Source organism: Cottoperca gobio, chromosome 5 (assembly GCF_900634415.1).
Source record: "Cottoperca gobio chromosome 5, fCotGob3.1, whole genome shotgun sequence".
NCBI classification, from domain to species: Eukaryota; Metazoa; Chordata; class Actinopteri; order Perciformes; family Bovichtidae; genus Cottoperca; species Cottoperca gobio.
This window is the reverse complement of record NC_041359.1, coordinates 20,472,332-20,499,200: the sequence shown is the minus strand read 5'-3', so window position 1 is coordinate 20,499,200 and position 26,869 is coordinate 20,472,332. Positions and strand designations below refer to the sequence as shown.

At 42.2% G+C, this 26,869-nt stretch overlaps 1 protein-coding gene across 1 annotated transcript; it reads left to right on the top strand.

The window, feature by feature from the left end:
* The first annotated feature begins 457 nt into the window (after positions 1 to 457).
* Positions 458 to 24,961, top strand: LOC115007771 (zinc finger E-box-binding homeobox 2). Its single transcript, XM_029430735.1, is given in 10 exon segments — positions 458 to 619; positions 19,063 to 19,350; positions 20,877 to 21,083; positions 21,535 to 21,728; positions 21,858 to 21,969; positions 22,218 to 23,407; positions 23,409 to 23,435; positions 23,437 to 23,727; positions 23,899 to 24,082; positions 24,217 to 24,961. Coding segments are annotated over 10 exon segments (3,195 nt in total). The 5' UTR covers positions 458 to 558; the 3' UTR covers positions 24,858 to 24,961.
* Positions 24,962 to 26,869: the final 1,908 nt, after the last annotated feature.

Genomic DNA, 26,869 nt, shown 5'->3' with positions numbered 1-26,869 from the left:
AAGTAGATTAAATGTATCGATGAAGTCCTCTCACCGTTCTTCTAATTTCTTCTAATTCATTTAAACAGATTCCGCTGTTGATCAAATTATATTCATAAAATTATAACGTATTCTTTGGGAGATGTATGAAGAATTTAAGTAGTGTAACGTATTCCCACGTTGAGACAACCAGAACATGCTGATACATCGACGCTCTCGGGGTTCCCTCTCTGAAGACATGGTGCAGAGAATTCGGGACAAATGTTTTGTCAAAGTACAACGAGTATTATATCTGGTGGGCTATATGAGCAGGTCTTAACAATAGACTGTATACTACTTTGTACACGAGGAAGGTGCACGTTTACGATGCCAAGACTGACCTCAGGGCCAACCTCTGCTGCTGACATCACTCCTCCTCGCGGCTCGTCGCCTCTGCTTGGAGTCCCATCAAGGTCTGAGTCTCCCGCTGTGACCGAAGGCGATGCCTCATCACCATTCATTCTCAGGCAGGCACTCAGGACAAACACACACTCGCACCGCTCCCTGGACAATCTTTTTTTTAAAACGAAATAAAGCGTGATGATGGCAGAAGAAAGCAGGGGCAAGCGAAGGAAACAAGCCAACCCCAGGAGAAATCGAGGTAAGAAACGTGCAGCGCTGGAAAGTTTGAACAAGTTGGTAAATGATGCAGTCAGATGTTTCTGCAGCGGACAGAAGCCCTCATGCGAACCGCGTTGCTTTCTTCTGCAGTTTGTTGAAAAACGGACTTTAAATATTGTATCATCGCTGTGTAGTTTGCTGCAAAGCAGTTTGACTACATTCATGTTTCAGACTCATGTTTTTTGCGTTCAGGGCTCGTGATTGCCTTGCAGCGTAAATTGCAGGGATGAGCAGTCAACTTTCTTCAAACTGGCATCAACTGGGATTAATCTACCTGCACACGCATTTGGACAAAATCCTAAAAATAAAAGCTTTGTGGCTGCTGGCGTTTTATGAAATCTCATGACCCTAGTTTATTTTATACTCCTGAAAAAAGTTATTTTCTAAATCAATGGTAAATCATCTTTTCTTTAAAGGATCCACACTGTCTTAACCCTTCTGCTGACGTCAGAATCAGACTTTGATTTTGTTATTTTAACAAATAATTATTTTGTCAAACAAGCTTCTTGCAGTCCACTTTTACTGTACTGCTGTGTAACCTTCTTTTCACATATAGACTTAATATTTGTTGCTTAGCATGCTCTAAAACAGAACAATTCTAGGATATTGTTCCCTATATTAAATGCCCTGCTATACAATGTGATTTGACATGTTACATCAAGTCTCCGCGAGTTTCATACTGTTTTTATCAACATTTTTAGAGAACAGAAAGTAGACTGCTTCAGAAGTAATACGATTAAAATAGTTTGTTAGATTTTAAACTGAACTATAATTTTGTCACTTGCATGATACAAATCTACATAGATAGTAAGTAAGTAAAGACAAATATATGTCACTTATTCTACTTTTTTAATCAAATATAGAGGTTTTCAAATATGATGCATTAATTTAAAGCAGGCTACCACGAGAGAGAGAAAGCTGACATTATTATTATTAATCTCCTGATCAAGAGCTTAGTGGAAAGCTTCAGTTGACCATAAAGCTTAAGATGTTGTCAGTTATCAGTTTCTGTGAATACACTTCCTACAACCGAGAGAAACCCGTAGACAGTATGCTCAATTTAGACTTTGTTCTTCATGCAACAGGTAGTGCCTTGTGTGTTTGTGTTTGTGTGTGTGTGTTTATGTGTGTGTGTGCTGCTCTGAACTCTCAAACAGTAGTAAAGATACACACACCTGTGCATGGATACACATATAAATATTTGTTCATCCTGCTGATGAGGACTGATCATTTACGTTCGAGTCAATCCCTACTCTCCTAACCCAAAAACACACATCATTGAACTAACCCCAAATTTAACCCTAACCCTTTCCAAACCAAAAAACCGAAACCTAACCTTGAACCCTGAAACCTAAATAAACCTTAATTATTCTAAATACTAATAGGTTTTATGGGTGATGCGTACCAGCCAGTGCCTCGCTGCTGGCTCTGTATTTAATGCAAAGCTGTTGGGTGCTGCAGGGAAAGCCATGAGATCTCCCAAACAAACCTAACCATTACCCCCAATGCAAACACAGCCGTAAGCCCAGGAAAAGAAAACACATAATTAAGTTGATCGCTAATGTTTTTTTGTCAAATTGCTATTACTGAGAGGATATTTTGTCTTCAAAAACATCCAACAGCACACACACACACACACACACACACACACACACACACACACACACACACACACACACACACACACACATTGCTGGCTTTATTTTGTAACTCTCTCCAGGTTCGTGAAAGCCATTGCAAACTACGAGGCATGCTTGTTTGTCTCTGATCTGACACTCAACCGCCTTAAACCTATTTGCTGTAAGCAGTCTGTTTACTTATATAGTTTATTAGTTTGCCTTAAGTGTTTCCTCTTTTTATTCAGAGAGGTGTGAAGCTCAGCAGAGTGTCACCAGGGTGAGATCCTCCCTGGCTGCCGAGCGATAACGGGTACTTGTGTGTGCATTCGTACACACACACACACACACACACACACACACACACACACACACACACACACACACACACACACACACACACACACACTCACCTTTGACTGTCACGTAGCAGTTTGTCGACCGACTGCACTCTTTTTCACAAATCAGCACCATCACACTACCGTGAAAGCTATCAGCAAAAAGGCACACTTACTGACAAGGACCTGTCACTTATCAGACCACCAGCAAAAACAGTCCAGTTACTTTAATTCCTGCAGTGACATCAGAGGAAAGATAAGCATCACCTTTGCTCAATTACCAGTAACTTTTACCAATTTAATGTTGGATTTTTAAAGAAGCTAAGGCATTTTAAAAGTGAATGTCAAGATTATAAATTGATATTTATCTAAGAATCTGAAAACTGTAATGTCATGTTGAAGACTGTTATCTTTGATTTAATATATTATTAGTTAGAGCTTAAACTACAGCTGCTTCCCCCCCCCCCCCCCCCCCCCCCCCCCCACCTATTGCACTACAAAATGTTTGTGAATCTGCATGCATGCTTGCTGAGAAGGCATGTTTATACGTAGCATATGTGTATGTCACACATCCGCCAGTGCATTTGAAAAGTCTGTGAGTGAGTGCGTGTACATCCTCAGTGTAGAAACGTGTGTACTAAAGCTCTGTGTTGGATTTGGAATGTGCTGGGCTGCGAGTTGGGAGTTAAAGGTCCTTGATAAAACCAAATGAATTTGGCAGGCCCGACTCATAAGACAGCAATTGGGGATCTATTCCAAACCAGAAGAAAGAGAAGAAAAAAAACATAGGCTGACTTTTCTTCTCTCTCCAAGGCGCCTATTGATTATGTCTCCGTCTCCCCCAATAAAACTGTCAATGTTCACCAATCTTGAACAACGTGAGGAAATTACTGGCAGATTGAAAACAGTCCTGAGACAAAGGAGGAAAACATTTGAAATGATGACCCGTATTTACTGGCTGTGAGTAAAAGTTTCAAAGAGTGTGAATTAATTAGCTGAGCAGTAATAGCCAACACCCCCCTTCAGGCCTGTATGCACAGTACAATAAATCAATGATTCCTGACACCATGGGGACATTTGCCTGTTTCCTTAGTGAGAGATACTGGTACAATTGTCCCATATTTTTTCATCATCAAAAGAGTTTGTATGTAGGCAAACATCTCTAAAATGACTGGATGATGAACATATATCATATGTATCTTCCTCTACAAACAAAGTACGCCATGATACATGTATAAAGACATTGAAGAAAATAACTGAAGCAACCTTTTGATCCATTCTCCATCTTAATGAATTTCACAAAAGCCACCTTGTTGGTGCAGTACTGTTAGCATATTGGCAGAGGCAACACGTTTAGAAAAATGTCGTGTTTTTTTTATCTAATGTCCTCTGGCTGTGTTATGTACGGGCTTTCCCCCCTCCCTCAAACACAGCACGCATCTTTGCCGGAATGACATACACGACTGATCAGACTCATTCAATCCCTCGCTCTGGAATCAGATGTAGGATTGCGTTTCATGAGCACGCTCACAAACATATTTAGTCCAGTTGCCTTGCGCTTTATGCTTTGTTAGTCCATGAAAAAGCTCACTGTGTTGTTGAGTTGATGTGCCTTTTTTAAGAGCGAGCGTTCTCTCTCCCTGTTTCCCTCTCTCCCTCTTTCTCATTTTTCTTCTTTTTTCAAGTGCCAATTTATTTAAACTCCTTTCCCCTTTTCTTCTTTCTCCTTCATTGATTTCCAAACCCCAGTCTTTGTATGCAGCTGGGGCCCAGCTGTGTGTCTGTGACTGTGTATGTGTGTGCATACATATGTGTGTGTGTGTGTGTGTGTGTTCGTGTGGGTTTTTCTGGCACAGTGCTGCCACAGTGAGCATAGCACACTGTACACAAAGGACTCGAGCAGCAAAAAAAGAGAGAGAAAAGGAGAACGAGAGAGAATAGGGGGGAAACATTTGAGCGTTAAAGACTGACGCGCTTGTACAGTACAGAGTGGAGGGGCCGGGCCTTTTGGACTGGGCCTTTACTTTAACGGCAGATGTATCGGCGCTCTGGGATGAGGGGTGGGGAGAGCGAGACAGCAATGAAGAGCCCAGGCACCACAGTTTATTACCAGGACTCTTCAAGGGGATCAGCTCAGGCGTCAGAACCAGCGGGTGGGAGGGACAGAGGAGGAAGAAAGGAGAGGAGGATGACAGAGGTGGGGAACTGATGGGGTTGACAGGGCTGGAGACAACGAAAACAGTTCCTCGGCGTGAGAAGACAAGAGATGGAGGGGCTGAGGGGTAAAGACAGAAGAGACGGGACAGGCGACAGAGTGTGGGATAATAAGTGTTTCCTCATTTGTTCCTCAACGTTCCCACAGCTCCAAGTGCCACAGATTTCTCCCATCCTAGCTCTGTGTGTGTGTGATGCCAGATCTGCACAGCAGTAATGGGGAATCCCTTGATTGAGTCCCTCTGGTATTTTTTTCACATGTTTATTCGATTATTGCTCTTTCTGATGTTTCAGATGTAGCCACAGCAGTCCCATGTCTTACTGTACATTCCTGCCGCGTGGCTGCCACACTGTCGGTCCACTCCTCCACAAATTATTTGGAAAGTTTTCCGGTGCCATTGCAGGACTAATACACGCAGAGGGGTTTTCCTCCATATTAGCTCCTTCACATGACTGTTTGAAGTTAAAGGATCTCTTTTGTCACAGCTAAATGTTCATTTCAAACTATCACGATCTGATCCCTTAGATGAAGGTCTGATCCAGCTTTATCATCAGGAGCAATTCAAATGTTTTACTAATAGACTTGAATAGCACAATGGTGAACACATGTCTTCATTAGAAACTTGAGAGCTGACTGTATGTCTAAGGATCACACTTCTGTCAACCGTAACACCCCGCTAATAGCCACAGAGCTCATGAGGTGTGTGCGTGTGTGTGTGTGTGTGTGTGTGTATAGGTGCCTGGGTACGCACTTTTCACACATTAAACACCAACTGTATTTCTTGTGGCTTCTCGCTCATATACAGACTTTTCTATTTTCGCATCAAAGGCGTTTTATCTGATAAGGTTTACATATTGTATTTGATGTTGCAAATTGATCCCTTCTCATTCTTGACATATACCATTTGCAGGGCTATTATTACATTCTTTTTTGTTGCTTTGGCAAGACTCCTCGTCATTAAGTCTATTTGTGGATCTTCCTTTGGTGCAGCCTTGGTATTGTGTGTTTGATATGCTGCACATGTTCCACAGAAGAAAGAGGTTAAAACTATCCAGAATGGCAGGCTCTCTGCACACAATTTATAGATATGTGCTGTTTTATCACACCTCAAATTAAATTTGGAAACCCTACTTCAGCTGTCATGTATTACAAGGCCCAGATGGGTGGCAGAGAGAGAGAGGGGAGAGGAAGACAAAGAGACAGGGAGAGAGAGGAGAGTGTGCCAGTATGTGCCGCTGAAGGAGCTACATATAGTTTGATACGTGGTGTGTATCAGCAACATACAGGAGTGGAGTGGCATTTGTTTAGGATCTGCCTTGATCACCGGAAAACCTCAGAGCGACTGGTGTTTTTGGTTTCATCAGTTTGACACTCGGCCCCTCTTTCTACCTGTCTTTTATTTCTTTGTATCTCCCACTGAATCCAAGTCCATTTCCACTTTCACTTTGTGATGGCTGTTTCTCAAGACCAGAGCAATGCACTGAATAGATGTGCTGCATATGGACTAATAGTCGGGAGTTTACAATACGAGTGTGTGATATAAATACTTTTGTCCTTTACGTTATATAGTTTTATGATACGATATATGCCAAAAGAACCGCATGTGGATAAAATCAATCAATTCATTTGATCCATTTTGTTAATTGTTTAGTCTATTAAATGTCACTAAGTAATGAAACATATCTGTAACAATCTCCCACAGCCGTGGGCGAATCAACCACATTCATTCCGTTTACCTTGATATAAAAGCAAATCTCCACATTTAATAAGCTTGAAGCAGGTAATGTTTGGCATTATTTGCTTGATGGATTACTTAGAGGATTAACATAATATCCAAACTGTTGATACATTTTCTGCTGATCGAGTCATCAGCTCCAAACTCTAAACCAAATAAATATACATGAGTGCACAACTAAAGCTGCTGAGATGTTATCTGCTAACAAGAGTTGGTTCTTCTGTCAGCCCAGGTGAGGGGGGAAAAAGTCAAACTTGGACTGACAACAAGAAAGGCATGGGAGAGGTCAGCCAAGCAACTCCCCCTCTGTCTGCCTGTACCTGTGATCACCTGGCACCACCTTCATCTGACCCCCCCCCCCCCCCTCACTCTCTGCACACACACAGTTACCTGGAAGGGAGTAAACACATTCCATCATGGTGCGAACACGCTTCGCTGAACTTTTAGGCCCACCTGTAACAGTCAAGGCTTTTAAGGGCTTACATTTGACAAAAGGCCATCAGACCCGGAAAAAAAAAAAAGAAGCGAGATGAGAGAAACGAGGGAGAGAGAGAGAAGAGAGAGCGAGAGAAAGAGAGAGAGAGATGAGAGAGAGCGGAGAGCGGAGAGGGAGAGCGAGGAGGGAGAAAGAGAAGATAGTATCGCAGTGAGAGAGAGCTCGCTAGCGCTATATCTAGATGTGTATCGAATCATGTGAGGAGGGGCGAAGGAGCGAGAGGAGAGAGAGAAAGGGAGAGAGAGAGAGAGAGGAGAGGAGAGCGCGAGGAGAGAGAGCGAGAGCGAGAAGCGAGAGAGAGAGAGAGAGCAAGGAGGGATGATGAGAGAGAGGAGCATGAGAAAGGGAGGAGAGATGAGCGATGAGTAGGCTAGACTCGAGGCGAGGGAGAAGGCGCTCAGCGATATCTCGTGCCGATGAACGATCTCTAGCTCAACATTTCTCTTTCTCTACTCTCTCTCTCTCTCCTCTCTCTCTCTCTCTACTATCTCTCTCTCTCTCTCTCTCTCTCTCTCTCTCTCTATCTCTCTCTCACACATTTCCACTTTGTCTCACCAGACATCGTTTTCTCAAATGTCAGTTAGTCATACTATTACTGTTGCAACATAAAACTACCTCCAAAGAAATTACTTCCCAACATCACATATCATGGTCACATTTAGAGTTTTGCTAGTGAGAAGACCATTTTTGTAATGGCTTAAGCCTTTAAACACAAAGTCCAACTCCTACCTCAGGCAGGAAAGACGTTAACCTTAACTACGTGCAATATTAGATCTTTGATAGCTCAGGTATGATAAAGAACAGGAAGTATCTTCTGCTAGAAAGGAAGCAATGCAAATAATATCAGTACACACTTGTCACTGGTCATTTCCTCACCGTGTAACGATCTAGTAAATAGTCTTATCTCATCTTTTTGTCGGTATTGCAAAATTACAAAAGCAGGGGAAGGTTGTTAACCAAAAAGATCGGTCACTAATAAAAGAAAATGAAAAGGCAAGGAGAAGAAAAAACGTTCTAAAGTTGTACAGAATCAATTTATTCTTTTCTTAACAGATGTGCGGTAGACTTTGGTACCTCGGGGAAACAGTGCAGTTATGATTATACGGTGCATGTGTCCAGCATGCAGGAGGGTAGGAAGGGGAAGTAAGTCGTAAGGCAGCCTGGCAGCATATCAGAGGGAGGTAACGTCATCTAAATGATACAAGTAATATGTAGGTGTTAATGTGTGCAGGCCTGATATTGGGATGAGACTCTGAATTTCAGACACAAATCTGCAAGGTTGACTTCTTTGTCACTTTTTTTCCTCCCCTCCTCAGATTTGCAGCTTTTTCTGGCTCTCATCTCTGGCCTTTCTTTTGTGTGAGTTTCTTTCTCTTTTTATTGCTGTTGCAGTGTTCTGTCTTCTTCTCTCTTTATCATCCCTTGATTCTTCTTTATCTCCTTCCTCCTTATCTCCGAGTATCTCAACTCCTCCACCTCCCATCCCTTTCACTCTTTTTCCATTTTTATTAATTCTTCTTCTCCTGCTTTTTCTTTCCCCTCTCCTTCCTTCCTTCTATCCATCCTCCGCTCCTCCCAGCCCAGGCTCCCCAAGTCCTGTACAGTCGCATCATGCCCCCCACCCCCTCTCCCTGAGCGCCTCCCCCTGTCCCACTGACACCACACGCTGCTCCCATCCCCCGAAAACCACTTCAAACAGCCAGCGCCATCAAAGCCCACAGTCAGCCAGTCAGCCAGGCAGCCAGTCAGCCAGCCAGCCTTCTGCTTCGACTTAAAATTACTGTCGTCCCAGTCGCAAGGCTGCTTTCCTCTTCTGATACACATCAAAGATCCTCTTAAACTCCCAAGTTTGCTTTTAAACCTTTCTTCTTGTTGAGTCCTTTTTTATATACATTATTTCACTGGTTGAGGTTTTGAGGTTCTCTCTCTCTCTCTCTCTCTCTCTCTCTCTCTCTCTCTCTCTCTCTCCTCTCTCTCTCTCTCTCTCTCTCTCTCTCTCTCTCTCTCTCTCTCTCTCTCTCTCTCTCTCTCTCTCTGTCTCTCTCTCTCTCTCTCTCTCTCTCTCTCTCTCTCTCTCCTCTCTCTCTCTCTCTCTCTCTCTCTCTCTCTCTCTCTCTCTCTCTCCTTGCCATCACTTTTTTCTCCAACTGGGCCAGGTCAGTAATGACATGCACACACTCTCTTGTGCGGTTCTGCTGTCTTTGCATTTTTCTCTATGATTTTAATTAGGGTTTTTTTCAAGGCGTTGGTTCAGGCTTCACATGCACGACACACACACACACACACACACACACACACACACACACACCACACACACACACACACTCACACACGCTAACAAGTACATCGAGCTGTAACTAACGAACATGTGGATGTGTGTAAATTAATATGCAATATGACTCATACATCTTCTACATCAGAACTGCATAACCACAAAAAGACCAGTTTAATAGTGTGTTTCTCTATTTGCTGCCTGTATTTCTTTATGTGTGCGTGCTTAAGGAGCAGAAAAAGTGACGGAAGAAAGGCAGAGACTGAGAGAGAGAGAGAGTAAATGGTTGTGTGTAGACATGGGAGGAACGATTCAGAGAAAGACAAAGAAAATAGATGCAGAGTGACACATTACAAAGGCATCTTTTCTATGTTTCAAAGCGTTGGAGGTCACATGTGGTCACTTGAAATGTTTCGATGTATCATTATCTCTCGGGTGGAGGATGTAATGTCGACATACGCCAGAGGATGGCGCCCCGTCTGTACGTTAACCAGGCAGGAACTGGCTGCCAGGCCTGTGTCTATTAAAACATTTATCATTATAAAACAACTCATATGTAGATACAGCTACATCCTACAGTTTCTAATGTTACTGAATGAGTTGTCCAGCAGCGGTTGATAATAGTCTTTTCATGTTCTTTGCTAACTAGATGTTATGTTGAATGTTGAATTATTGTTGCTGCATGTGTAGTGAATACCTTCACATGGTCTGCTCTTGTTATATCTTATTGTGGGTTTCTCAGAATTCTTGTATCTTGTGTTTTAAATCAGCTTTGAGTGGTTAGATGTTGGTCTTTTAAGCAGTTAATTGTCGTTTTTTCAAGAACACCACATCATGCAAAACACCTTTTAACAGATCGTATATGTTTGAAGTAGACAAAGTCAGTGGGATACCAGGCATATTTGTTTCACCCTCAAAACAAATCTCTCGTAGTGAATAACTGAAAGTTGCAGCTCGAGTTGAACTAACCAAATCCCACATTGTATAGCTGTTAAGCTCAAAGAGAAGTTTTATTTAGCGTGCACCCCTATTAAAAACTTCAGAACCTTTGTGCTCCGTCAGAGAATGTTTTAATATTCAAAAGGAGCCACTATTGTGTGGTTTCTTGCGCCAACGTACAAAATAAAGAGCCACATCAGAAAGCTGGAACGGTCCCTGAGCATTTTCATGTGTAAAGAAAAAAGAGGGAAAACAAATTTGGAGGGGGGAGACAGGGGTATTTATAGAGTGGTGTGAGAGTCTTTGCAATGACAGAAGCCTAATGAAGTAGAGTTTGGTTTTTGATTCACAGTGTGGTGAGTGCGTGGGTCCCTCTGTGACCGTTACTGCATTCCAGCACTGATCCCTCGCTACACGGAAACCAGTGCGGGCCACAGGAGGAGGCGGAGGGCCAACTCGAAATAACGTGTTCCTCTAACCGAGCTAACCTTTCTCATCAACATCAGTCCTGCTTCCAGTGCAGCAGATGCACACAGGCCCGACGCCACTGAGCTTAGACAGGGTGACAAGTCTGGGTTTATACGTACGGGCTCTCACAGCACAGTATAGATACAGTAGTTGAGTCAATGTGTCTCTGCTGTCTCTGCAAATGAGTCAAATAACACAACGCTGTGACAATGACATAGCAGGGAAGTCCAGAGTGATATCATCTAGGATTCTTATTTTACCTTTGATAGTGCAGTGGAAACTGTATTGTGTGTAAGAGTTTGTTACAGATGTGTAATGAGGAAGAGACAATGAAAGAGATCGTCATCATTGGAGTGAACGGTGTGAATGTTAAATTGCTCATAGAACAGGTTAGTTTGTAAACTGTCAATGAGAACTCAACTAAAATATATAAATATAATATAAATATGAACTTCCTATATCCTTGCAAGTTCTGACAACAGAACAGATAAATAACTAAATGATCTGTTTTACATTTGCAAACTGCCAACAATGTTCAAAGAGTCTCACTTAAACCGCACGTATCTGGTTTGAAGGTAAAGGCCGGTGTTATACAAGGTAATAGCTCTTTGTTAAATGTCACTGTGGTGGTCGACAGGACAGGTAATTATGGCGGCAAATATGTAGGCAGCAGCATACAGGAAACCTCCAAAGGAAGATGACACATAACCACAAAGGCTTTTTGAACACCTCGTCTCTCACACCTTGCCTCGGTTGTTCAAGAGAAAATCTGATTGCTGCATTTGTCTGCGTACAAATCGAGTCTGTTTGGTAAACAACAAGCTTTCGGGTGTTAGTTTCAGAGCAGTACGTGTTTTATTGTTTGTTTGTGGGAAAATTACAGTATACCACACAGCAGACAAGAGAAGGAAAAACTCAAAGCAGAATTTGAACCCCGTCAAACACATTCAAATTGAAATATAAACTTTATTTTTCTCCATGACTGGAGAAGAACCACATGTTTCTTGATTTTTGCAATACTTACATTTATTTTTCATTTTAATTTCCCTTGCTGTGTTTATGTTATGTATAAAGATGTAAAAAAAACCTACTTTGTGATTGTGAGTCTAGAAAGTGAGACTCAGGTGCTCTTTCACTTTCGGTTGATCTGTGCACCTCCTATGGCTGAGACGGTGCATGTAACCTTACAGAAAGAAGTAACGGTATCCATTGTATAATGACACACTGAATGATAAGCTCATGTTCTAGCTACGGTGCCTCTTTACGCTCTACCTGTGAGAAATGTAAACCTATTCATTTTGAAGTTCTTGTGGAGGCTCTCGTCAACTCTGAGAAAAGTTCAAATCATTATAGGCTACAAAAATATATCATGGATGTCTAGAGTCGACTCACCACAATCTAAGAATACATAGCTCGGGTGGGAATCTACATGAGGGGATGAAAGTACACCCTGTGAGTGTGTTTCTCTGTCTTCTTCACACTGCCTCTCTTCACGCAGTTTAGCGTATTGTACCTCCGATTGAGTCATAGTTGTCTCACTGTTTCACATCACATATACGCACCTCTGTGGTGTGATTACTGGTCTTGGTCGCAGGCTATCTGGGCCCCCTTTCCTGTCCATGTTCACTCTAATGACTCCTATTTCTTTCTTTCTATCTCTGTCTGAAACATACACACACACACACACACACATCCATACTTTGTGTTTATAATCACAAAACAATACACATGCAAAACAAATTCCCATATGCTTGGCAAATGAAACCTTTAAAAAAAAAAAGGAGCGTTCTGTGAATTCACACATTCACACAAAGTGAAGATGTGCAGTACGCTTGGGTAAAAGTGCAAATATGAGTAGGAGGAGGTTAGACCTATCAGAACAAAACTTTGTTTAAGATTGATGGTAAAGATATAAACAATGGCACAGAAGTCGATATCCTCTCAGTTTCATCACAGATTATCTTGCCCTGGAGCATACGGACCGTACAGTAAGTTAAAGCTTTGTTAACTATTTGTTTGGTTGGGTTTGTACATTATTTCAGTTTATTTGCTGTTAGTTTAATCTGCTGGTCTGTTGAAGTCACACGAGAGAAGGTTTCCACTCAACAGATGTGGTTCACTGTGTGGTGCAGTGATATGACATGCAGATAGAGAATAACAGATCAGTGATACTGATCTCATTCGATTTTCAGATGTCTGGACTCTTTCGGAGCGGTCATGGCAGCTGAACACAACACCACAGTGTGTTTCAGCCGGTGTCTCGGGGGCTGCGCTTTGATTCGCACAGGCTCCTCTGAAATCGCACTCAGAACGAGCTCATATGTGAATAATGAAACTAACACTAGTTGACGAATCAACTTTGTGAGTGTGGTATCGGTGAATAACTTGGTGGCTTTGAAGCTAATAAAATGCCTGCAGGAATTCTGTTTTTGTGTCACAAGGGCCCTAATTGAACAGAATCATTAAAAGCCACAGTGAACAAAGGCAAAATAGTTTTTGTTGTCAATTTAAAGATCACTGCTTGGGGTGCAGAATTGCGCAGCAGTTGTGCGCGCTTCTGTGTTTGCAGAGCCTTAATCAATATGAGGAAATTAGCTTGTTTTTTTATTTCTCGAGCTGATTGTTGTGTGCGCCTCTGAATGTTTCAAAGAGCAGATGTTGCCACTCGGCTGCACATTCTGTGGTGGTGGTCTAAATGCTCTGACAGGGTGGTGTCTCCTAATGAGCGGGACATCTAAAGGCACAGAGCCGTGACTTTGCTGCTGAGGCACCGCATGGGCTTTTCTGTCTCTGACTGCTATTTAGATGTTCATGCTATCGCGTACGCAAACACACACACACACACACACACACACACACACACACACACACACACAGTTATTGTCATGTATTTCTTTGCTGTTTTTGATCATCCTGTAGTCCTCTGCAGCAGCGGGCCGGTTTTGCTCCCCATGTGTGCCCACAATACAAGTTGTGTTTGTTTGTTTTTTCTGTATTTCTCTGCACCCTAGTTTGTGTGTGTGTGTGTGTGTGTTGTGGGAATTTCCCTCTGTAGCGTGTTTTTCATAGCTCGACATCGCTCAGTTAGAAGATATGTGGGTCAGTTTGACACTATTGCTTTCTGTCTCTTTCTCTCATTTTCTTCTCTAATTTCTCCATCACTTTTTTTTGCTCTAGTTTAGTAGCTCTAGTGTAGCGCAGTATTCTTCATGCACTGGTGTCTCTGCGACTCTGTGTCTTCACTCATGTCACCACCTTTCTCTAACATACTTTACACACCACAGCACTGTGTACCAAACACATTGCAAGGATGCAAAATCACAAAGGGCACTACACATCACATTTAAGCATCTCCTCCTCCTCCACACTAATATGACCTTTACAATCCCCATCACAGTGTCACAGTTTCAGTCTCATTTATTCTTGCAGGCAGCCATTTGCAGACTTAATTTCTGTGGCTTTCTTCCAACCATTTTAGAAATGACTGTAATCAATTGAACTAGAACTTGACTGTGTGACTTACACTTTCATATCAATGTGTTTGTGGTCATTTTCACCATCATTAGACAAGAATGTTTGCACTTCCTCCTCTCTGGCCGCAGAAATGCAATAAAAGTGGAGCACAACATCACATTACCACCATTCCTATTGGTTAACATGTCATTTAGAGCATTTAATCCTCAATTTGCTGTCAGCATTTATGATATAATCTGTGAAACATTTTGATAAATTGAAAATAAGAGTTGCATTCCAAAATGAGGCGACCGCCAAAAGGAAGTTTTCTTTCAAGTAAATTACAATAAACTCACTTTGGAATATTATTTGTATCATCTCTGCTATGATATTATAAATGACAACATTTTGAATAAATTATATATTCTTGTATCAAAGGCTTTTTGTTGTTGTTGCAGAACAAGTCCATGGAATGACTATGCGTTCATTATGTATTTGGTGCATGTGCAGTAAGATAAAGATAAAGACAATTGCCCCCCCACCCCCCTCTCTCAGCGTTGTTAGGGCAGATAAAATGAAACCAGAGCAGGCCTAGGTGCCAAAGTAAGAAGGAACCTTCCACATGAGAGAGTGACTGTGAGTCGCTGCTACGATTGAGGAGATCAGGTGGGAGGTGTTTGTTCTTGCTTGCGGTCCTCCCCTGACTCATTGTACAAATGTCAGACAGCAGGTATGAATAGGAGAGAGCTGCCACAGTGAGAATTGTTTTAATGGCATGCTTGATTTCTGCAATATATTTAAAGATGGGTCATCGTTGTCAACATGAGAGCGCTCCACAGATGCATTTGGATTGATCTCGTCTCTGAACTGCTCTAATAGGTACTGTAAAATGACAATACACACCTTTTCCTGCGCTTGCTTCTTGTTTAGCGTGTGGGCGTCCGTGACCCTTGTGGTAATTTATTGAGTTCAAAATAACAAGTGCTGAGTTTCTTTTGACACCTGTGAAACCAAGACAGTTTTAACAGTGTGGAAGAAGCATTATTTACTGAAACATTAAACATTTTGAAATAATATTTAAAATATATTTGTTTATATCAAAAAGAGTTCTGATACAAGAAGTATGACTCATCATTATGTTTTTAATTATACCCTCTTGAATCTGACAGTTTCACCACCTTCATTTTGTGCCGTGTGAAATGTATCAGATGTTACTGTAACGTGGGCACCATTACGTGACACGAAGATCTACATGAATGTAACTTATGTTGTGCAGCAGCAGAACTCTTGGATTGAAATGTCACTTACAAAGGAGATTTGATTGTAAAACGTTAAAAAGTGACAACCTTAAAAAATGAAAAACGTATTTAAATTCTAAAAAACTAAACTCAGAACATTGATTTTATTTCCTGTGACTCTATCTTTGTGTATATAACATAAAATATATAATATATACAACTTTAATTCAGACACAGTTAACAATCGTATCAAAAATACTACAATTTGGGCTCAAGATTTCTACCAGTTTCCATTTGCATAAAAACCTAAAGGTTGTTTTCTTCTCTCATGTGAGATATAAAAATCCATTAAATAGCATTGATAATATGACATTACAGTTATTCTGGCTTTATTTCTTTAATCAATCTTCATGTGTAAGAATCAACAGAACGGTAATATACCACATTGCGTGGTATATTGGGCCTGGTTTTGTTTGTTGCCTTTAAAACCAGAAGAAACAAACAAGGTAATTTCGAGGTAATTATTCCGTGCTTACCATTTAGCCACATAATTACTAAGTCAATACCAGATCACATGTGTGTGTCGTAAAATAAACTGCAGCTTAGCGTGTTGCTGTACAGTAGATGCCCTCTGGCATATAAGCAGTGCAGCATTAGAAGGCACTGCAGCTCTCTGTGCTGTTGTGAGCCTGTGCGAAAGAAATGCTGATTTTCTTTTCTTTATCTTATGTGACTTTTTGTTTTAGTAATGATTTGTATTTTAGTGTGGCTGTGTAAAGATTCTTTCTTTCTGTGTCACGCACATATGAGCTTATGAATGTATCCAGGCGTTATCACTCTGTCTAGCTTTGGAAAGCTGACTAAACTATGTAAATAATACAAGAACTACTGCAGATCATCATTTTTTATAGACTTCAGATCAGAATCAAGATGGATCACGAGCCCACAGATAACAAGAAAGGTGATGTCTTTCATCAGGATAAAACTCTGCTGTCCCGAGCTGAAAACAGTAGACAGGCACACCGTCAATCTTTCAGATGTTCAGTCAGGCAGGGAAAGTGACAGACAGATTAAAATAGTGCTGCAATGTTTGATCAGAACACACTGTTGTCGTCAAACCATCTGAAACAGTACCCAGAAGACCGAGTGATCGACATTGTCAAGCATGATGCAGCACAGTTCGGTTAGCACTCTTTGGATATGAGTCAGGTTCTTCCCACGCACACTACAGTGCATGCACAATAGCAGACGAATGTTTTCTACTGTGCTGCGTGTGTGTTATTTTGTGTTCAGCATCTTCTTCCAACAAATTACGCCTTCGAAAAACCTTTTGCACATTACACAAATTCATAACTTCTTTGTACCTTGACAATCAAAGTATAATCCCAAACCTCCTGCGCTGTTCAAAGATTTAGCCGTCAAAGTAAAAGACCAATTTAAAGTATGCAATTGTTATCCAAATAAGGAAATCAACGGGCCCGATAATGAAAGCCATCCCAGCGTGTTGCCGCTTTAATGACAGCACATATAGGCTCAGTGTCACTCACTGTCATGGAAGAGAAAATTAGAGCCAATTTGATGCTAATCCGGGCCAGATTTTTCTCTTTTTGGGCCCAGCGGTATGTCCTATCACTCCCAGGAAACTCCTTCAGGGCTGATAGGTCGACCTCAACTACACCATATAACTTCATAGCTGTCTGCTGTAGGGAAGCACATTTAATCACCAATTTCACCCCCCATAAGAGCAAGTTATTCCTCCCCATGTTAGCAGAGCAGCATGGAGCAGAGGCTCGGATGACTAGCTCCGGGTGAATCAGAGTTTTGCATGAGCTCACTTTTTACAGAGGTGCAACGAAGCTGGGGAAGGACGTGCAACTAGATGATACAAACAGATACACATGTAGGTGTTGCATTTGGAGATTAGCTAATACACTCATCAGTGTGTGTACATCGGGCGTTTTAGGTGTGTGACTGCGGGACGCCCCCCTCCGCACCACTGGGCCCCTTTTTGCTCTTTCAGTAACAGAGTGAGTGTGTGTGTTATCTGTGTGTGTGTTCGACGAGATACATTTGCTGAAATGTCTCCGCCGGTGTAGAACTGTCTCTGGCGTTTGTCACTGTGAGCTGTGGGCCGTAACTGAATATGTCGAAAGTAAAATATCCATCAATTATTGCTTCCCCCAGCCAGCGAGGCCGTATTTGGAACGGCTCAAACCAAAAAAAAGAAAATCTCTCGAGAGTGAGTGAGTGTTGTTTTGACAGTTTAATGAACACACTTGGTTTGTGTTTTGTGAAATGTAATGAGCTGCAAAACCTTATTTCCACTCTGCTCGGATGAAAAGAGGCTAAAGAGCAAAATGACGCTGAAACTAAAAAGAAGCAGGACGATGTTGTACTGTAATCTTCCTCAGATACTTGTCACAAACCTTATTCTCAACAACAACACAAAAGGAAGAATTGGCCCTTTGTGTGTTGGCACACCCCTTAACAATGGTTTGGCTTTCTCCGATGATAATTTTTTAAAGGCACTGGCAAAGAGTCTATATCTGTTCTTTAATGGTCACTACTTGGTTGTGATTAGATATTGCCAATCAGTGAGAGGGAAACAGAGAGTCCTCAAAAAGATCCTTGGAAATAAGAGCCTACGGCTGAAATCCCAGGCATATGTTTGTGATTGTCATTTATTGTCTTTGCCATGGGAAAGAGTAATGCGCCTTTCCAGTTGTGTTGGAGTCTGGCCACCGAGGGTACACTTTTAAATCACAATATGTTATTTATCTTTTCTTCTTACAGATTGACTATATCCCTGCCGCATCACAAGTCACATACCGCACATGTGCGAAACATTTAGACATAAAACCTTTTTTTTTTCTACAGTCTCAAATTGTGTTCTTTAAAAGAGCAATTACACAAGCTTCAGCTTAAAATAACATTTTACCATTTGGTACAAGAATTTAGAGATTCATTCTAAAACAAAAAATCCTCTATTGAAGTTCGATCCCAAAGATAACACTTCTACTAACTCTTCTTTTCAAAAGTCAAGACCTTAATCAAAATATACATATTTAATTAAATGTATGTATTTGTTATATTGTGGGGATAGCTCAGTTAAATGTTTCAAATGTCTTCATTTCTACCATCCGTGTACAGTTCTGGATCTCCTTTAAACAAACGTATATGTTGCATGCTGAGCGTGTCTGCGTGTATTGATCATAATCCGCACTTCAAACCCCACAAAGCCACATAAAATATCTCATGATAACAAACACATTGAACAACTTCACAACGTCATTCCTCTTGCTTACAGTGGAACAACACTGAAATAAACTAAAACTAAAAATAAGTTATAGTTTCGAACGGTTTTAGAACTTCTGGTGTGTTTTTCCCCAGTTTGGTTTCAGTTCCTGACATTTAAGACATGAACAATTATGTAGCGTTGTTTCGGTTTTAATCTACAGGTCAAATTATAAATGAAAAAAACATAAATAATAATTGGCATCTCATTTACTTTAGATTAAAGACACACGTTTATGATATTTGAGTTTCAGTATATTTAAAAATACAATACTATCTTTTTCGTAATTGGGACTTTTGTCTTTTGTCCCCCCCCCCCCCTCAAAATGTTGTCTTTTGTGTTTCTCTCCTTCTCACAGTGGATGCTGAGCAAGTGAGTTCACTGGGATCTGAGGGGGAGGATGAGGTGGGCCTGTGGAGCCTGGAGCCCCAGGACTGCCAGGAGAGTCTGGACAAGACAAGCCTGACACCCAGCGAAGGAACGGAGGAGCCCGGCAGCCCTACCCGCTCCACGCGTCCGCACAGCCTCAGCCCCGGCAGCAGGAACTACTGGCCGCAGGTGGAGCAGGAGGCCGAGGCTGCAGAAGACACCACCGCCGCATCTGCCGCTGACAGGGAGGGAGACCAGGAACCGTTGACGATGTACTGTAAGTTCTAAACTAAACAAAAACTGCAAAACTTTTGCTACTTTAAGTTAAGCCCTTGTTTTCTAAACAGCTTCTGAAGAATAAAAGGCCTGGCCAAGAAAGTGTGTGAAGTGTAAAATGTGATACATGCACTGTATGACACTGCTGTGTGGGACACCACCGTATGTGTAAACAAGTTTACAGTGTTTTTCTGATGCAAGACAGAGCCAGTCTCATGATGCCTCTCAGAGCCCTCTAGATACACCTTCATATCAGCTCCTTGTGAAACCATGCCTTCCCTACAAGCTGTTCCTTTCTTTCACTCTTCTCTTTGAAACGGCAGCCTTCTGAAAGCATGACAAAAGAACTCATCCCACACAATGTCACAATATTTCCATGCATCAAAGAGGTGACGTTACGGTACTGAAATCAGCACTGCGCGACGTGAGGCTTTCCCTTTTATTCAGGAGAGATCAAAGGCTCACGCGGCTTGCCTACTAACAATCACTTAGCTCCCTCGCCTCGTGTGATTTGGCCTTGCCTGATGAAGGCAAAGCTGAGTTTTTACAACACTCAACCGCACAGGCTCTTCCCTTCACCACATAAAAAAACAGTTCAAAATATGCCAACATCTGCAAACATTTGAAAAATCTTCCTCAAAGTCGCTGTAAGCTGACTGGCATGATTCATGATAGGAGGCGCCCTCTCTTCTTCACGTGGCTTTCTCTCTCTCTCTCTCTCTCTGCCTGCCTGTCAGTCACTGCACTGAAGGACACAAATGAGAAATAATTCTTCAAATCTTGTTTCATATCTGGCCAAATAGTTCCCTGAATACATTGTTTACTTTACAGTTTATCCCCACTCCCACTGCACACATGAATATATGAACAAGACATGCACGTTCACACAGAGAGCAAACACGTTGACACATAGTACATGAAAACGTAACAGCAGCAATGGATGCACACACTGACAAGCACCAAAAATATTACATTCAAAAGGAGAGGTAATGCTGGGATGCCAAATATTAATCTGCATAATAACTGGATATTGTTTATGTGACACATTTATTAGCCTGTTTTTGTTGTCGGTTTGGTATGTATTCACATAACAGGGCTTTTATTCTGCCTTCTCGGCCACAATTCTTTTTTATTTCGGTGAGACTTTTACCCCATTAAATTATTGCTCAATATTTTCTTGCAAATGTCACTGATGAGGCTGATAAAATATCTGAATTATGTATAACATTATACAAAATCCCAGATGCAGCTCAACAGTTTCATATAAGAACTAACCTCTGGTCAAACAAAGCATGCTTTGAGACTTATCATTGTTTGTTTAATATTTTTTATATGTGTATAAATTGAAACTAAATTAAACTAAACAATAAAAAAAGCATTATTATTTTCTTCTTCAAATATTTTATTGATATCACGATAATGTCGTTATTATGAATTATTTTGGCCACAATAACTATGTAGGTAAAATCTGATATTGTGACATCCCTATTATTGATATTACAGTTCCTCTGTATTTTGTCTCTGCAGGTAACAACTCAGACTCCCAGAATGCCTTGGAGGACCTGGCCCACTATGAATTTATGGTCCAGTTGAGGAAGGCCTCTTCAGCCAGTCTCATGGAGCACCTGAACCACAATGGCACAGCAGCGGTGTTCCACCCAGGCAGCAGGCTCGATGAACTGCCCCCTGCCATCTGGTCACCAGGAGCTCAGCACAGCTCACCTGAGGGAGCAGGTAGGCTGAAGAGGGAACTGCTGCAATGATACAAAATAGAAGACCAACAAATCTGACAGGACTGCTCTTGAGCCAGCCAGTGTGTTGATCGAGTGACACAACTATATAGTTATATACTTGTGATACAGCACATATCAGATTGTATATGCTAATGAAATTCTGAGACAATGGAAAGGAAAACTTATGAAAGAAACGCTAACGGTTTAACAAAGGGCCTTCATCAGGGTGTAACACAGGAAAATACATTTACGCATCCATTCATGCATGTGACAGTATGAAGATGTCCCACTATTTCAATATCTTTCTTGTGGTACAACATCTTCTATCAAGTATACCAAGTTGATATCTTGTTCAGTGCATGCTGGGAGAGTAGGACAGTGGGAGAGTAGGACAGTGCTACCTTGTTTAGGATAGGAGGTTTAGAAAATGGATCTCTCTCTCTGGACTGCAGATGTAGGGAGAACCCAGCAGGCCTGTCCATTCTGCCACAGGATGTATCAGCGAGGAGCTTCTTTGAGGAACCATGTCAAGTACTGTCAGGAGAGGGCGGGGGGCCACATGGTCTGTCCGCTCTGTGGATACACTGCCACCCTTAGGGCACAGATGGAGCGACACCTGGCGCTTCATAACCAAGTGCAGGACCAGGTGAGATACACACAGACAGCAGGAGGAACCTTTATAACTGCGATGAGCCAAATTATCATAACTTCTTCACACCCTGAAACTCATTCCTAAATGTATTATAAAACTAATAACAATGTCCTGTCTTCCTAGAGTGTCCTCACTTTGGATCAAGGCCTTGAGACCAGGAAGTTCAAATGTCTGCAGTGTGGGAAAGCGTTTAAGTACAAACACCACCTCAAAGAGCATCTCCGGATCCACAGCGGTGAGAAAAAATAACATCAAAACACTTGTGCTCACCCATCAATTTGCTATTGTTTCCCCTGTATCACTAACCCTTGTTTATCGTGCCAGTTATCTGGTATGAAATTATACCTAATTTGATGTGTTGACAGGAAACAAGTTAAAATGATCCACGACAGGACAAGATAATTATGAAAAATGTTGAAGGTATTTTCAACCTACTCTTGGCATTTTTTGACTAATATATCCCGCCTGTGTCTCATCCTTTAGGTGAGAAACCTTATGAGTGCTCAAACTGCAAGAAACGTTTCTCTCACTCTGGCTCCTACAGCTCCCACTTAAGCAGCAAAAAGTGCTTGAGTGGTGGAGGAAATGGAAACCCAGGAGGAGCCAGCGGTGCATTTAATGGACATAGCCAAAACTCCTACCACCACTCATTTCCAACATCTCCCTCTGCAGATGGGGGCAGAAACAGTTCTGAGAAGGGCTCTCCATTGGCCCAAGATCATGCCGGGCCTCCGGGGCGAGTACCAGAGGATCCTCACCAGCTTTTACTGCAGGACCCCAACCACAACCCCACGGGCTTCCCCAGAGCGTCAGACCTGGCTCGGCTTTGGGACCCCTCAGCAGAGCTCTCTCTGAGGGCCAGTATACTAAAAGGAACCACCCTGCTGCCTTATCTGCACTCTGGGACCAAGTTTGAACAGATGCTGCAGGAGATGCTTCACAGGGAGGTGAAGAAAGATGAGAATATGGACAGAGGAAGAGCTGCGATGGAGGAAAGGAAGGTGATTTACAACGGAGGAGGGTCTGACATGAAGGTGTCACCTGACAGGAGAAGAGAAGCAGTGAGGTCAGGTGAAGGGGAGCGAGGTGTGCTCGGGGTGACGTGTCGCTGGTGCTCCCACCTTTTCCCCAACGTGGCGGTGCTCCTACAGCACGAACGCTACCTCTGTAAGATGAACCGAGAGGCAGTGGAGGTGCCCGAGGGCCTTCGCTGCAAAGACCACCCCTTGTCACCTTTATTCTTCCCCAGATCTGCTCTTCAACCGGAGAACAGCAAACCGAGTGAAGTAACCAACGGCTTCTCGGGAAACAAATCACCAAAACAGAAGCCCAGCTGGCACTCTGTACCGCAGCAGCTTTTGGTCGCAATGCACTCTCCTCCACAGCCCCACCACGATGCCCTGTCCTCAAGAGCGTTCTGGTCCAGCCAGGAAAAGGGAAGCCCAAGCCAGCCAATCAACCACTCCCCAGAGCTGTCATCACCACGAGTCAGAAGGAGGGTTCCCTCTTCAGGGTTTGGTTCTCCGGTCTGCCTCGACCTCACCAGCTGTCCTCCTGAACTGACCTCCCCTCAGAACCAGACCAGCAACCCCTGGTCTGCACAGAACGAGCCTCTCGACCTTTCCCTGCCCAAGCAGCTCTCAGAGCAGGAGGGGAGAAGAAAAACTGTAAACTGGCACCTCAGCCAGAGGAGAGAGGAGGAGAGCGCGGGAACCAGCAACTTAGGAGGCCAAGTCCAACTTCACATCACCCCCTTCACCACCACCCGGTCTACAGCGGGGCTGGGGCTCCTGTGTTTCCAGGTTCCTTATTTAATGGATTTCCTATCTTCAACCAGTCTGGTCTAGGGCTTTCAGGACATGACGGCATCGCAGCGATTCCATTCGGCCAGCCGGCTAATAGCCCTGCGTTTCTCTCTCCTATGGCTTACATGATGGAGGCAGAAGCAGAGGCAACGCTGAAAAAGATCCACCAGGAGAGACAAGCTCTTATGGTGAGTAAGGCTTCTCTTTCAGGTGCATTTGCTGAAGAACAAAATAAAATAAGGAAATACATTCAAATATCTGATTATATTGTAAATCATTACTATAAGAATGTGTAGAATAATATAAAATAATATACATTTAAATATATCCTGATGCACATGTTCATGTTTTCTCCGTAGGGTGAGGTGTTAAGTCGTGGAGCTCTGGACTATCTCTCTCTCATGGATGACGGACTGGAGGGAGATGGAGGACCAGGAAGGAAAAGACTGAAGAAGACAGACGAGGGGCTTTACGCTTGTGACATTTGTGAAAAAACCTTTCAGAAGAGCAGTTCTCTGCTCCGTCACAAATACGAGCACACAGGTCTGTAGGCCGACTGTTTCAATTATTTGCCCTAAACTACCCGCCTGCTAAAATTTATGATAATATCTTATTTTTTAAAGCTAGTACTTTTTAAAAATACAATATTAGGAACAATTCTTCTGTATTCATTACAGGTAAGCGTCCTCACGAGTGCAAGATCTGCAACAAGGCCTTCAAGCATAAGCACCATCTGATTGAGCACAGCCGGCTGCACTCTGGAGAGAAACCCTACCAATGTGACAAGTGTGGCAAACGCTTCTCTCACTCCGGCTCGTACTCCCAGCACATGAACCACCGCTACGCCTACTGCAGCAAGGACCAAGATCCAGACCAAGACCACGAGGAGATGCCTCTCACCCCAGGGGCAGGCAGCAGTCTCGGGGGTCGCCACACCGACGAAACCCCTCTGTCCATGGAGGATGCCCAAACCGCCCACTCTTTCCTTAGCGATTCCAGTCTGGATGGAGCTGCAGACGCCATTAAGGAGGAGGAGGAGGAGGAGGAGGAGGAGGAAGAAGAGGAGGAGGAGGATAAAGATGCAGGAGTTAGTGATGGTCATGCGGAAGAGGCACATGTGGGTTTTTCAGAGGCAGCCAAGGAGCTGGAAGGTAGCCCCATCCAAGGATCACCTACAGGGGAGAATGGAGTGCGAAATGGTTACGATGTGGGAAACCATATTGACAATGCAGAGAGACAATTCTGGGAGCAGAATGGAGACTTGGATAAATGTGAACTGAGCCTGGATATAACAGATTTACCCAGAATAAAAACTTAAGGTGACTCTAACAAGCCAATACAATATTATATATATATATTAAAACTTTTGATACACTTTTTCTCTCATATACAGTATAAAACAGGCTCGACTGATTTTACTATTTTTACAATCGTGAAATAATGCACAGAACTGCCAAACCATACATGACCTTAAAGTGGATGAAGCCATACAAACAAAAATATATGTGACAATACAAATTATAGTATTTTATCATGCAAAATAGACTTGATGTACCTAGGGTGCATTTTGCTTGTTTTTGTTTTTAAACTTATTTTGTTTGCCAGGACAGCTACAAACATGTGTGTTGACTCATCTGAGGTCAAGTCACTTCTCCAGATGTGACATTGCAGGAATCTCACTTTTTATACGCTTGCTGCTGCCCAGTGTTGCACAACCCACAAAGAAGAAGCTTTTGTATTTTAATGTCCAGTTTACTTTGTTTTTATTTTAGTTTGAAACACTTCAACTGTTTACATGTAGATGCAGTGAGAGGGTTAAGAAACCAGGCCCTGAAGGAAAGGATCGATTGCAGGATGGAAAGACGTCTACTGTTACGTTAACTCGAAAGCTTAAATATTACACATGCAGCCAAATCAATCAGAATCGCTAGTTAGTGTATTTATTCTTCCTCATAAGTGCAAGTAACATTCAATAACCTGTGGTATAATTTCATACAAATCCTTACCTCTATTTAAAAATAAAAAACCAGCAATAACTTGTATTACATGAAAATACACACATGCAGCTATTACTTTGTCCCAACGCCAGTGAGGGCTGGAGAACAGACGGAGGTACTCCTTTTATCATTCATGCTGTGAAATCACAACCAGCTCATCTCTTCAGGTTGAATATAAGTGGCTTCGACTAATCAGCAGTCTATTTAGTAGTTTAGAGAACAAGCAGTAAAAAGAGGAAGAACTGGAAGGTGGTTGTTTACTTATGTTTTAAACAAAAACCAGTGGACTGCACCTTTTTTTAATTGTATGCCTTGCTCGGGGCCATTCCCGCATCTCTGTATGTTAAAGGGGATAAAAGATGAAGTCAGTCTTTGGGGGGTTTCTTTCCCTTTGAGAGAGCATTTGAAACTTGTACTTATCTGACTGTTTGTGTATTAATCACACAGAGCTGCTTTATTTCATTTGATGCTAAAATATCTCCTGCTTCTCGTAATACAGCATATTTTCTCACCCTCTGAACAATAATGTGTCACACATTTGGGCTGCGTGTTGAGGTGTGGCGAGAGGGTCAAGACTCAGGACACATACATTAGCTTTTAACTTCCTCTTTCTGACTGCAGTGTAGTCGACGTGAAAAGTGCCTCACTGTGAGTAATCCTACAAAGCCTTGGTACGAAGAGATAAGACGGTGGTGCATGAGGTGTGACTAAGCTTGTAGCATTCATGCATACCGTGTGCCAAAGACACTTCTTGGTCATAATGTGTGTGTGCGTGTGTGTGTGTGTGTGTGTGTTTATCACCAAAGATATGCATATGTGACACCCAACTCGTGCGTAGTTCCTTACCTGTTATTTCTGGGTCAACTGGTTTAACTTTTACTCAGCATCTGCACACTTTTCTATATCAAGCAGTTTTTTTTTTAAATCTTTTACTGGCACCCATGCAACTTTTGTATCAACTTTTTATATATGTTTTTTGCATGTTTGTGGATATTTGTAATAAAATTGTACATACTTTGTCACCAGAATCGTGTATTTCATTGATATTTCTATTTAGAAATGATCATAAATCAGCATTTTTAAAACCTCTAACTGAAGGCTTTATGAGAGTGTATATAAGATTCAAGTGTCATCATTTCAAGCCAGTTCTCATTCAATGACTCTGAAATACGTTGAATTATTAAGTTATTTCAAAGGAGGGCATTATGTCTTAAACTACCAAAAGCTTTGGCTTTTTATAATGTCAGTGTAAACACAGAAATGTTAAGCACACGACTATTTTGAAGCTCGTCTGTGGCCTGGCGACTTAGTTTCCCATCACCGCTCATAATTT